Source organism: Lampris incognitus, chromosome 16 (genome assembly GCF_029633865.1).
Source record: "Lampris incognitus isolate fLamInc1 chromosome 16, fLamInc1.hap2, whole genome shotgun sequence".
Lineage (NCBI taxonomy): Eukaryota > Metazoa > Chordata > Actinopteri > Lampriformes > Lampridae > Lampris > Lampris incognitus.
The window spans coordinates 42628446-42642293 of record NC_079226.1 but is presented as its reverse complement, the minus strand read 5'-3'; the positions used below and the strand labels follow the sequence as shown (position 1 = coordinate 42642293).

General features: G+C 46.3%; 1 protein-coding gene across 1 annotated transcript in view; it reads left to right on the top strand.

Annotated features, from left to right (window-relative positions):
* The first annotated feature begins 5190 nt into the window (after positions 1–5190).
* The window catches only part of apoba (apolipoprotein Ba), a 51204-nt gene continuing 42546 nt past the window's right edge, over positions 5191–13848 (top strand). The window contains exons 1-10 of the mRNA XM_056295465.1: positions 5191–5251; positions 5807–5842; positions 7012–7124; positions 7249–7394; positions 8296–8443; positions 8972–9124; positions 10707–10831; positions 10959–11035; positions 11181–11637; positions 12084–12192. Coding sequence (XP_056151440.1) covers positions 5191–5251; positions 5807–5842; positions 7012–7124; positions 7249–7394; positions 8296–8443; positions 8972–9124; positions 10707–10831; positions 10959–11035; positions 11181–11637; positions 12084–12192 — 1425 coding nt within the window. The remainder of the gene's footprint in view (positions 5252–5806; positions 5843–7011; positions 7125–7248; positions 7395–8295; positions 8444–8971; positions 9125–10706; positions 10832–10958; positions 11036–11180; positions 11638–12083; positions 12193–13848) is intronic.

The window sequence follows — 13848 nt, the reverse complement described above, 5'->3', positions numbered from 1 at the left end:
AGCCGTAGCACAAGCCAAACAGGGCCGTTGGATGAGGTGGGAGGGTGTTGAAAAGAGAAAACTCACATGGAGTGAGCTCTGGAGCATGGAATAAAACAGGCTGAGTTTCATCATCAAGGCCACATATGATGTCCTGCCCTCTCCCATAAGTCTAAATCTCTGGTTTGGAGAGAATCCATCTTGCTCCCTGTGTACAGCCCCAGCAACCCTCAAGCACATCTTGGGTGGCTGCAAGACCAGCCTTACCCAAGGCAGATACACCTGGCGACACAATCAGGTGCTCAGGTGCTTGGCAGCTGAACTCGATCGCAAGAGGGTTTCCATCAATGCCCAACCCTTCAACAACCAGGAAGGGCCCCGGTGGTTTCCAGCTTTCGTTCGAGAGGGGGACAAACTGAAGGCCATGGCTTCAATTCCTGACTTAGGCTCGCTAAACTCAGCCAGGGATTGGGAAATGCGAGTGGATTTAGGCCAGAAGCTCATCTTCCCGACAGAGATTGCAACAACCACCTTGCAACCAGACCTCGTCCTCTGGTCCAATTCTAATCAGCTCGCTTACATCATCGAGCTGACGGTCCCCTGGGAGGATGCAGTTGATGAAGCGTGCGAGCGTAAGAAGCTGCGGTACGCCAACCTAGCAGCCGAAGCAGAGGACAGAGGCTGGAAGGTGAAGGTGCGCCCTGTGGAGGTGGGTTGTAGGGGCTTTGTTGCCAGCTCCACAGCAAAACTCCTGAGGGAACTAGGAGTCAGGCCCACAGGAGAGTGACCAAAGAGCTAGCCGACACTGCTGAGAGGACAAGCCACTGGATCTGGATCAAAAGGAGAGATGGCGTCTGGGCTGCCAGGCTGAACAGCTAACCAAAGGTCAGACACCCAGGACCGATCAACCTGTGGTGGGCCTGCCTCAGCGGAGGGTGTCTTGTGACAAAAGGCCGCAAGACCCTGTGATGCTGAGGTACACAACTGAGGATGTGTCCTGGTGGTGGCAACGTCCCCTTGGCAGACATCTCCAGTTTAACTCCCACCGAAACTGTTGCAGTGCAAACACTAGGGGTGTTAACAACCAGTCCTCGTTTTTTTGTTAATCTTGAGGTATTCCATTTTCAACAACAAAATGTGCTGAATATTACAACAGCCTCCTTCCAGCTTTGTGACAATTTCCCAGCCTCCCAAACTTTAGCATATCATTCCAATCAAATACCCTTTGATGGTTCACTAAGACGGTTTATCATTAGATAACGGACCTGACCTTTTTCCGGTGCTGACATCGTGGGGTTCTTGAGAGAGCGGGTCCGGTTCTGTCTTTGTAAATGGCTTGTTTAATAGGTCATCGGAGTCTTCCTCTAGCTGGAATAGCGCTTCATGCTCCGCCATTGTATTTCCCCTTCCTCTTTCCCCTTCTTCACTGACATTGTTGGAACTGTGGATTTTAACAGAAGTTTGTTGCTCGCATCTCTGCCTTCTCTTCACCTCTCACTGCTGTTACGTCACCGCCATTTAATACCGGATACCCGTCTCTCTTTTGATCCCATTCATGCTTTTTATCAAGAAATTAAAAACTCACGTTACAATTTCATTTAGCAGACCTTTTTATCCAAAGCGACGTGCATCTGAGAGTTAATACAGCTCAAGCAAGGATCTAGTCAGGGGACAGCATGTCACACCTTGTCAGTTGTTTCACAGGTTTCTGCAAGGCTGGATTAGTACACTGAAGTGCATACCCCCCCCCAACACACCCCAGCCATTAAACCCCACCTTAATTACTTTGAGCTTCCAGTCAAGCTGGCATGTCAAATCCACCAGACCAGTCACACACCTATTGGTCAAAGGCTGAATAACCAATCCAGCTGGACAGGGGTGCCTATACAGCTCAGCAGACCAGACCAAGTACTGCCATTTCACTAACAAACCACACAGCAAGGACACAACAGATTAAATCATCCCAGGGCAGTGTGTGACTTGACTATGACCATGCTTGTGTTCATGGAAAGCCACCCATGCAGACAGCACAGCAGCTACTACTGACATGTAACGATGGGACTGACTACGAGCAGGCTTACAACAACGCCATCCTAAGGTCATCACACAGCACCGCTGAATGCAGCTTTCAAAATAAGGCTCACCAAGTGAGCTAGGCAACTTCACACAGAACTGCAAAACCCAACATATAGTGAACTAGACAAACCGACTCCAACACAATACAGCAGCGTCACGCCACAGTGATGCAATACACACTATGCACAACAGCATATCAAATAGACTCATCCACAGAACATACAGCAACACACAACCCCAAGAGGCAATGCTGCCCAATGCGCAGACAACATCACCACGTGGTTCTCACCTTTAGAAGTTCTTCTTTCTCGACGTTTGCTTTGCAAACTCTGTGATCAAGTCCTCAAAATCCAGCTCCGTCACAAGCTCAGACTCCATGGCCATCAAAGCAACGGCCCTTCCTTTTTTTAGCCGTTTCAGTTGTAGAAGTGTCCTCTCTTCCTCGCAGCTGGATGCGGGCAGCGTGAGGAAAAGCCTGAGCGCAACAGAAAGGTTGGTGAAGGCTGTCTGGAGTCCGTTCCTCAACACAACTTGCGATAGGTTTGCAGGAGTCCTACCTTGCTTGGTGCTGACAAAAGACTTGAACTGGCTCAGCTCATCAGCTGAGGCCTTGTCCAAGACAACTGGACATGAAGAGGCGAGAACATCAGCCTGTTTGTGGAGATCAGTGTCATCACAGCCCATGTCAAACAGGATACCAAAGCCACCATTTATTGTGTCTCTGTATGCATCCAGCCGTTCGTTCAGTCCTGAGAGCGAACTGTCAACAGTCCCATTGAAAGTCTCAACTTGGGACGTTTTACTCCCAGTGAGAACGACCTCATTGCCGACTGCCTCATCACGTGGCGAGTCTCATACTGGTAGGTCTGTGTCACACCTGTGACAGCCCTGGTAGGTGTCTCAAAGTTGGCATGTTGCCCTCGTAGTGATGCAACGTAAGTGTGCAGCCGTTATTAGGCCCATGTCCCTCTTCTGCAAGCTGTTGCTTGTGCGCTTGACTCAGTCATCAGCGCAGTCTCCAGCTTCCCAAGCTTGGTGCATAGCACAGCAGCCTCACGCCATGTGTCCTGTCACTCCTCATTGTCAGATGCCAACATCTGTAATGCCCCGCTTATTTCACGTGATTTTCACAAAGAGCCCCTGTGGACATCAAGGATCGGCTCTGAGGCCTTTCTTGCTTGCAGTGGGGACGGGCAGGTTGACGGAAGAGATCAGGTGGTAGTCTCTGTAGACTATCATGTTTGTGGATGACATTGTGATCTGTAGTGAGAGTAGGGTGCAGGTGGAGGAGAGCCTGGAGAGGTGGAGGTATGCACTGGAGAGAAGAGGAATGAAAGTCAGTAGGAGCAAGACGGAACACCTATGCTTGAATGAGAGGGAGGACAGTGGAATGGTCAGGATGTAAGGAGTGGAGGTGATGAAGGCGTATGAGTTTAAATACTTGGGGGTCAACTGTCCAAAGTGATGGGGAGGGCAGGAGAGAGGTGAAGAAGAGAGTGCAGGCAGGGTGGAGTGGGTGGAGAAGAGTTTTAGGAGTTTGTTACGACGCTTGGTCTGGAGAGGGTGCAAATATTAGTGTACCGGGTAACAGTGAGGTGAGGATGCAACACAGTGAGACATAAACGTTTAAATAAAATATAAATATTAAGTAGCCCACCCCTGACAGTGCTGAAAAGCACCAAACCTGAAGACAAAAAGTGGCAACCGCTCCTAACCTAGTGTGTCTAACAGAGGTAAGCTACGTGATGGGGTGTTTGCCCATGGGCATCTTACCTTGATCCCCTTGCCCAAAAGAACTAAACAAATTAAGGGCTAAGCATAACTCAAAATACTCAAAATGCAAACTTAACCAAAAACGGGCCAGACATTACAAACACCAAGTAGCCACAACACACAACCTACACTAGCTGGCCGGGGAGCTGAAGACACGTGGGGGTTTAAATGGGAGACTGCACAGCTGATGGAAACTGGAGGATTCGTTGCCCGGTTGATGAGGTGATGAGGAGCACCTGGCGGATACCTGAAGGTAGAGCCAGAGTGAGGGTTAGATACAGGAGGCACGGACATACCTGTGGCCATAACAAGTGATGTGTGACAGAAGGGTACCAGCAAGAGTTAAAGGGAAGGTTGACAAGATGGTAGTGAGACCAGCTATGTTGTATGGTCTGGAGACAGTGGCACTGATGAAAAGACAGGAGGTGGAGCTGGAGGTGGCAGAGTTGAAGATGCTAAGAGTTTGAGACTCGGTTTGTTCTGTACCAGAATCTGCAGTCCACAGACACGGGCCTGCTTTCCATCCCCCACACCAGCCTGTGGACTTTTGGGGTTAGAGCATATAGTGTGGCAGCCCCATCCTGTGGAACTCTATTCCTGCAGAGATCCGCCATGCTGCTTCCTTGCACAGTTTTAAAAGACTACTGAGAACTTACCTTTTTACAAAGGCCTGCGGTCTGGAGCCTTTTGAACTTTGTTTTAATCTTCTTTTTTTTTAATCTAGTGTGAAGCCTCCTTAGGTTTCCTGAAAGGCGCTATACAAAACAAAGTTGTTGTTGTTGCTGCTGTACCTATAGAAATAAGGATTCAGTCTTTTTTCCTGGGACTCCTCAGGGGGTGGTTCACTTACTTACACGTGAGCTAGTATCCATATCCGACAGTTTGAAAATAGTCTTTCTAGATTTATCAGGCAACCTTGTTCAATTTATGTAGAAAATATCAAAGCTTGCTTCTAACAAGAACTAATGCCCATTCTGACGGACTCCTCCCCCTCAGGACAGGCCACGAATAGGGCACCTAAGCAGGCAGAAGTCACTCGAATAAAAAAAAAATGCAAATATGAGAATAAAAAAAAAGTCTAACTTGTGTTTTCTGTAGTTTGCTTTAGTGTTTTAACGGTATGTTTTAAAGAATGATTAAATCATATCCAAAAACAGTGTTCAATCATGGTTGCAGTTTGAACTTTGAATCAGGCCCGTGGCCTCTGCCGCCATTGTTTATCTGCAGTATTATGCAGAGCTTGGAGAAGGAGGGACTAAAACACAGGACCATATAAAAGGTCTAGAGAGAGATGGGTTGGGGCAGAAGTCGAGAGAGCTGAAGGATAAAGGAAGTAGGACGTCTAAATCTGGATAACCCACCATGGGGGGCACCACGGCCTGTCTGTTACTGCTTCTCGGCAGCTTCGCCTCGGCTCGTAAGAGTTTCCCCGTTCTTTTATATTCTATATTCTGGCTTTAAAGACATTTGGAACAAGATGAAGTTACTCCTAGAAACACAAGACCAATGTCCTGTGTAGATTTAGTGCTAACTCTGATATCAAGAGTTGTAACTATTACATAATGTTCATCCCTACTAACACAAGCTTTCATCCGGTTAACGACCTTTCCTGAGGCCAAAAATGAGCAAATCATGGTGAAATCAAAGTCTCTTAACCTCTGACATGCGGCGTTATCAACGTTTCAGTTATACGTAGAAATAACTACAGTTCATTGTGCGGCTGAAAGGTTTTGGTGTGTTTTCTAGATGAGCAGTTCATGCCAGTGTGTTTTTCTTGCAACCGCTGGTTGTAAATGAATGTCGTGCCTAAACCGAAACAGTCCCTCCCTCCACTCCTGAACAAGAAGAGAGAAAATAAGACACGTTTTAGGTGTTTCACCACCCAAACTACTCTAGAATTACAGAGAAATGTCTCCCTTTATAGTTACTGCATGTTCATGTGATCACTTACCCATCATTTCTCCCTTTCCAGACCAAGGCAATGACCACGATGAGCAGACGGCAGCTTGTCTTTGTAAGTTTGTGAGGGTTTATTTATGCTGTTAATTTGGGAGTAAAACATGGGATACCTGCATAAAAATATCATGGAATATTCACATTAATCTTTTCTATTTGTTTGTTTGAAGAATGTGCATGCTAAAAAAGGGGATATTATTAAAATAATTGTTTTAATATATATATATTTTATAGGTGAAAAACAAGCAAATAATAAACACAATACTGGGTTTACAGGTCACCATTTTTCATATTTTCTTCCCCACCCTTCCACCCCACCTCAACAAAAACACACAATACAAAGAAGAAGAGAAAAAGAAAAAAATATATATAAAGGGGGCGCCACCAACAAACATTGTTTCCCCCTGAATAGCTGATATAAAAAACAGCAGCAATAATAATAATCATCATCATCATCATCATCACAATCATAATAAATGAGTGACTTGAATAAGCAAAGATAACAACATACTTGTATAACACAAAACATTAAATTAGAATTAAAATCAAATTAGATTAAAAGATAAAAATAACAACACTGACACTAACTAGCATGAAACTGAATGGTTCAAAGGAGCATATTGACCTGTTAACAGAACGATAGCGTGGCTGTTTGCTCTAGAGCGAACAGCCACGTGACCCGCTGCTGCCGCTGTCCGGGTGGTGGTGGTGGTGGTGGCGGCAGCAGCAGCAGCAGCAGCAGCTGGACCTGTGTTCCACCTCGATAATGATTGGTTGTTGTTCATTCTGGGTAATATCACTCGGTTACAAAAGAGTCCAAAGGTCTGGAGTCAACTGATGATATGGAGGTTTAACTAAAAAAAACCCAAGATGTGTCGACAATATTGGGCCAGTATAACAAGTGGACCTCGTCAAAATGAGCAGCCTCGAGCTGTATTGACTAAGTCGGCACACAAAGCCGTGTACCTGAGATTCACTTAAAGACAAGTGGCAGCAAGTGAAAGCTGGCCACTCAATGACATGAAGGACATGAGGACGTTTGAATGTGAACCTTCAGAAATCTTAAGCAGTAGGCGAACGATATGGCATGCTTGTAAGTCCAAACCTAAGTTACCTTCGTTTCTCCATTAGTAAGTAGAAAGGTTATTTCAACTGGAATGACCAAATATCTGACAAATCGCTTGACTTGATCTGAAAAGTCCCGCGTATCGACTGTGCGTCTTGCAGTGGCGACAAAATTCAAGGCCTACAAGAAATACGTCTACCAGTACACGACCGAGAGCAGCAACGGAGTGATGGGCACTGCTGACCTCAGGAACGGCCCCAAAGTCACCTGCCAGGTACACGACGTTGTTTGTCCCATTTTGTCCTTTTGTTGGTAACATGCATCACTTATCTGACCCCCCTCTCTGTGTCCCTCCTCGTGCCTCTACTGGGTTTGTTTCTGGCCATGCCTGTCCACAGGTGGAGCTCGAGGTCCCACAGACATGTTCTTTCATCTTGCACACCAGGGACTGTGTCCTGACTGAGGTGTCCATCACAGATCCCCAGGGTCAGCCTGTCTACAGGCAGGCTGCAAGCTCTCAGGCCTTCCAGGCTGCTATGGAGAGGTTAGTATAAAAGGGCGTCCGGGTGGCGCGGCGGTTTATCCCGTTGCCTACCGACACGGGGATCGCCGGTTCGAATCCGCGTTTCACCGCTGGCTTGGTCGGGCGTCCCTACAGACACAATAGGCCGTGTCTGCAGGTAGGAAGCCGGATGCGGGTATGTGTCCCGGTCGCTGCACTAGCGCCTCCTCTGGTCGGTCGAGGTGCTGGGGGGGAGTAGTAGCGTGATCCTCCCATGCGCTACGTCCCCCTGGTGAAACTCCTCACTGTCAGGTGAAAAGAAGCGGCTGGCGACTCCACATGTATGGGAGGAGGCGTGTGGTAGTCTGCAGCCCTCCCCGGATCAGCAGAGGGGGTGGAGCAGAGACCGGGACGGCTTGGAAGAGTGGGGGGGGGGGGTAGTGTAAAATATTTTCAAGATGATCGGATATGCAGTGCCTACTGAGAAATGTTAGTGTCGGGGCAAGGGAGCCAAAGTTGGTCCTTTTCAGAGGAGACAAAAGAGCAACCTGTCAGCTTTTCTTTGGTCTCGATAAAACCGTCTTCAAAGAAGGACGGAGCTCCCCCCAGCTCAACGTCAGAACACCCCTTACCCTTCTGAAACACAGCCTGCCCAATCAGCCTGCCCATCTAACTGCCACATCTATCACTGCTGCAATTTTGTCATCAAGCGGCTAGCATTGTGTAGTAAGTAACCTAAGGCGTTAGATGGCAAATAATAATGTCTCCCCTCTTTGTGCCGTCTTTTCATTTCACAAAATAAGCACCAGATACACATCAGACGTCCCACTTTGCATTCATTTTAGTAAAAAGAAATAAATCAAATAAAAGCAACTGAGTACAAGCATTTGTCATGTGTGGTTGTAAAGCGTGTTACTGATTGATCTTTGTTTACCTTATCTAGGAAGCCTCTTCGGTTCACTGTGGAGCAGGTCACCACCGTCCAGCTGTACCCTGACCCACACGAGCCAGTAAACATCCTCAATATTAAGCGAGGGATTGTCTCGGCCCTCATGGCGCCGGTCATTGAGGAGGATCAGCACCGCCTCGGGGTCAGTGTCCTGCACAGCGTCCTCTACATAGATCTTTTTCTCCAAGGCTTGTAAACTTAAGTATAAGGGATGCAAACTACTTTCAGCTCAAGGTGAAAAAGTAGCACTTATAATTTAGGTACAGTAATGAGTTGTCTCTTTACAGACTAACTAATGCTGTAATGATCACAGATGACTAGACTCGCAAGTCCTTGGCTGACGGCTCGGACCCTTTAGTCGACTGGTTAACATAGTCGCCTGTGGTGCGGGAGACCCAGGTTCGCGTCTCGGCTGCGGCGCTTCCCGGTTGCCCCCCCCCCTAGAATTTGCTCCAATATTATCCAGATAATTGTGGAGTAAAATACAGAGCTTGAAATACATCTCATTTACATATTTCATTTTGATGAATAAGATGTTCCTCATAAACAGAATGACCTCAATAGGAGATTTGATGGGATAGTTGAACGTAAAATGTTACATGTGGCTTCGTTATTTGTCTTTTAAATCTCATATGTTCACAAGTTAACCCTTTGTTTTCCTGTCCTTAAGAGCACGATGCACGGTCTGTGCTTAACCAACCACAGGGTCAATGCCAGGAAGGATATCGCTATAGATGTGTCCCTATCCAGAGACCTTTCCCAGTGTGACCAGTTCTACAGCAGGGCTATGACCAACAGCCCCCTGGCCCTCCTGCAGGGACTGGTGAGAAAAAGCTGCCCCTCCTTCTTCCACTTCCTAAGCACTTACTTGCACAACTGTTGCCACAGATCCGTTCTATAGGATGTGTGCAAGTAAGGTTTTTTTTTCCAAAATTCAACATTTGTTAAAGACAATGTGAGACCCACTGCTACCATTTGTTTTTCAGTCATAATGATATTTGAAACTTCATTGATCTCTGTAGGGCAGTGGCCTTTTCACCTGCACCTCTCTTGACATAAGGATATAACCATCTCATGTGGGACAGCTGATCAGATAGACTGGTGTGGTGATTAGCTGTGTCTGAAGTAATTTCCTTTATGTGATAATTACTTCTAGGTTATGTCAGGTGAACTGTGAAGCACGAAAACGTATATAAAAAAAATCTCCTTCTCACACTTTTTCTGGGTGGTGTTTGTCTTCCTCAAGCTCGGGTGATCTACCCGAGGCCTGGAAGTTTGAGGGTTCTATGAAGTATCTTAGCCGTTCCTAGGACTGCACTCTTCTGGACAGAGACCTCAGATGCTGTTCATGGGATCTGCTGGTGCCACTCTCCCAGTTTGGGGATCACAGCCCCTAGTGCTCCTATTACCACTGGGGCGACTGTGGATGTCACCTTCCACATCCGATCTAGTTCTTCCCTCAGCCCTTGGTATTTCTCTAGCTTCTCATGCTCTTTCTTCCTCATGTTGCCGTTGCTTGGGGATTGTGACATCGATCACGACTGCTATCTTCTGTTCCTTGTCGACCACCATAATATCTGGTCGGTCAGCCAGCACCTGCTTGTCATCCTGGAAGTTGAGGCCTGTCAGGATCTCAACTCTACCACTCTCAACCACCTTTGGCGGTGTCTCAGGGGCGTCTTTGCATGGCCTTCATCTTGGGTCTTGTCTGGTATGGTAGACCCCTGCCTCAAATGATCTGGTCTTGAGTGCCTGTTTTTGTGCTTCTGTGATCAAAGCCTCTGTGCCTCTGTGCTGTCCTCTAGCCACTGGTAGGATTTCTCGATATCAGCAACTTCTTCTATCTGTCGATGGTACATCCCATGGAGGGGCTTGATCTTCCACGATACCGCCTCTTCTTCTGCACACGCTGTCATCTGCTAGCTGGATGTACTCACCCAGCAGTTCATCCTGGGGGGCCCTCTTTCTGATGTATTCGTGGATGTTCCTTATTTCATCCTGGAGAGTGGCCCTGACATTCACTAACCCTCGGCCCCCATCTTTTCGCTTATCGTACAGTCTCAGGCTGCTGGATTTTGGGTGAGGAGTTTCCGTATCCTGATATCTGTGGCCTTTATCTCCTCCTTATTATTCCAGCTGGGTATCTGATGACTGGTAGGGCATACGTGTTGATGGCTTGGATTTTATTCTTCCCATTGGGCTGGCTCCTCGGGACTAACGTTTCCATTTGCCCATATACCCATTACCATATATGATGTATATAGTATTTCTTTATGCTTCATCGTGATTGTCTAGAATTTTGAAATCTGGACACACGCAGCACTGATGTTGTACATGGTAAACCTATAGTAACTTAGTTGCCGAAAACTATTTATGTATTGATGAGCATGTACGTGTCTTTTCAGCATTATCCCATGTCAAAGCTCATCAGAAGTACTCATGACTGTAACTACCAGTTTGACAACAGGAGAAAGCACATGACGACAGCCGAGTGCACAGAAAAACACATCTACATACCCTTCTCTCATGAGTAAGAGATCTATAGTAAACAAGTGTGTGAATCTTTGCATGTATGCTCGTCAGAGTAGTTTTTACATTGTGCATTTACATTCGGCAGTGTCATGTGCTCGATCATTAACCTTAAGAATGCTTTACAGGGACAATGGAATATCGTCGATAGTTAAACAGAGTTTGACCCTGAAAAGTTCTGAAAGGATCAACAGTAGATACTTTGGTGAGTGATAATTCCTGAAAAACAAAGATAAAACATGCAAATCTAGTATAAAATAAAGCCTTTTTGTTGTGATGGAAAAGCATAATCTCATTTTCCACCACTAATTTGGCTTGGTAGCGCTGACAAACTGACTGTGTTTATATAGTGGTAGACCCCAGCCACAGGAGGCCACTTCACTTTGAGGAGCCTGAAGACAAAGCTCCTGTTCAGACTAAGGATGCCACTCTCAGCACCCTGCGAGACCTGCTGGCTCTGGCTGGTACAGGCCAGGGCCAGATGAGGGCTAGCCTCTTCCACGAGCTAGTGACTGGCCTCCGTGTCTTGAGGAATGAGACCCTGAGCCAGACAGTCAAGGAAATGCTTGATGTGTCAGGGTTGCTCACTTGGCAGGCACTGCTCCAGTGTGGCACTCCCGAGTGTACCAGTGCCATTCTGCAGGCCATCAGGACCGTTGATGGGATGTCAGTTGAGGTGGACGCCCTGGTCTATGGCCTGAGCCTCAAAGCCAACCCTGATGCTCACCATGTTCGAGATTTACTGAGCATGGCCCAGTTTAAACAGAGCAAAGCTATCATGTATGCTCTGGCCAATACAGTCAAGAAGTAAGTAGAGGTATTTTCTTCCAAATCCAAAAAATAGGCTTAAATATTGTATACACATATAAGATTGTGTGACTGTAAACATGATTTTCTAAAAATTTCAGTCTTTTTCTAACACACCAAATACAGGCCAGGTAATCTCCTCTGCTCACCAAGTTGGCAAAAAAAAAACACAACTTTAAAAATTACTGAAAACTATTTGAGTTCATATGGGTCTTTGAGTCAGGCAGCTCAATTTCCAAAATTAAGATGAAAAATAAAGCTGAAATATGGAAGACATACTGTGTTTCAATAAAGCTACTAACAACTTATTTTGATTCCTCGTGTGAGGAATTAAGACGGCAGCTATAAATATCTACTAACCACAACACTCTCAATCCTAGAAGTCATCCCTAAACTTCAGGCACAACTTAGAACCCGGTCATATCTTCTCTGCCCTTTGTCTCTAGGTTCCACAAAGGTGTGACGAGCCCAGAGGTCACAGATGTGTCCAAGTTCATGGAGACCCTATTACAGGACTGCTCAGAGGACACAGAGATGACTTTTCTCTCTTTGCGAGTATGTCTAGACTTTTAATAATGACGACGACTGTTGGTTTTGGGCTGTGGTAGTGCAGTATAGATAGGGTGTTACGTGCACCATGCTGGAGCATGGTGCACGTGTTTATAAATTTTTCTCTTATTTCTATTTCTTATTTCTATTTGTTTCAGTTTTTCTTGTTTCTATTTGTTTCTGTTTTTCTTGTTATCTCGTATCTTATTAGTTGTTAGATTTTCTTTACTAGCGCGTAAGTGTCTGTAATAGGATGACTAAAGTATTCTGATTCTGATTCTACGACATTTTACAAAGCTTTGGATACACATATAGATCAATGCTGTCTGAAACGCTGATCACAAACCATTTTCACATCTATTTTTCGATAAACTGAATTACTTATAGACTAGAATGAGAGTCAGTAGGAGCAAGACGGAATACCTATGCGTGAATGAGAGGGAGGACAGTGGGATGGTCAGGATGCAAGGAGTGGAGGTGACGAAGGTGTATGAGTTTAAATACTTGGGGTCAACTGTCCAAAGTAACGGGGAGTGCAGAAGAGAGGTGAAGAAGAGAGTGCAGGCAGGGTGGAGTGGGTGGAGAAGAGTGTCAGGAGTGATGTGTGACAGAAGGGTACCAGCAAGAGTTAAAGGGAAGGTTTACAAGATGGTAGTGAGACCAGCTATGTTGTATGGTTTGGAGACAGTGGCACTGATGAAAAGACAGGAGGCAGAGCTGGGGGTGGCAGAGATGAAGATGATAAGATTTTCACTGGGAGTAACGAAGAAGGACAGGATTAGGAACGAGTATATTAGAGGGACAGCTCAGGTTGGACGGTTTGGAGACAAAGCAGGAGAGACAAGATTGAGATGGTTTGGACATGTGTGGAGGAGAGATGCTGGGTATATTGGGAGAAGGATGCTGAATATGGAGCTGCCAGGGAAGAGGAGAAGAGGAAGGCCAAAGAGGAGGTTTATGGATGTGGTGAGGGAGGACATGCAGGTGGCTGGTGTGACAGAGGAAGATGCAGAGGACAGGAGGAGATGGAAATGGATGATCCGCTGTGGCGCCCCCTAACGGGAGCAGCCGAAAGTGGTAGTAGTAGTCGTAGATTTATAGACTAGTGTGATGTACTTATTTCTGCTTCCGGTGTGGCTGGGAGAGCTGGAGCTGGATAGGCTTGGAGAGCGGGACAGGCTAAGCTAACTGCTAGCCCATGCAGACCAGCAGTTCCAGTTCTGATAACACCGAGGGCGGTCTGTGTGTTGGTTTGGGTATGTGTGTTGGTTTGGATGTGTGTGTTGGTTTGGATATGTGTGTTAGTTTGGATATGTGTGTTAGTTTGGATATGTGTGTTGGTTTGGATGTGTGTGTTAGTTTGGATATGTGTGTTGGTTTGGATGTGTGTGTTAGTTTGGATATGTGTGTTGGTTTGGATGTGTGTGTTAGTTTGGATGTGTGTGTTAGAGTGGGTATGTGTGTTGGTTTGGATATGTGTGTTAGTGTGGATATGTGTGTTAGTGTGGATATGTGTGTTAGTGTGGATATGTGTGTTAGTGTGGGTATGTGCGTTCTTGTAGGTTTTGGATGTGTTGTTGTCTTTGTGTTGTGCTGCTGCGGGCTGGGGGGAAACGGCGTTTCGTTTCATGTCATGTTGGCAAGTGCATGAAGAGAAATGAG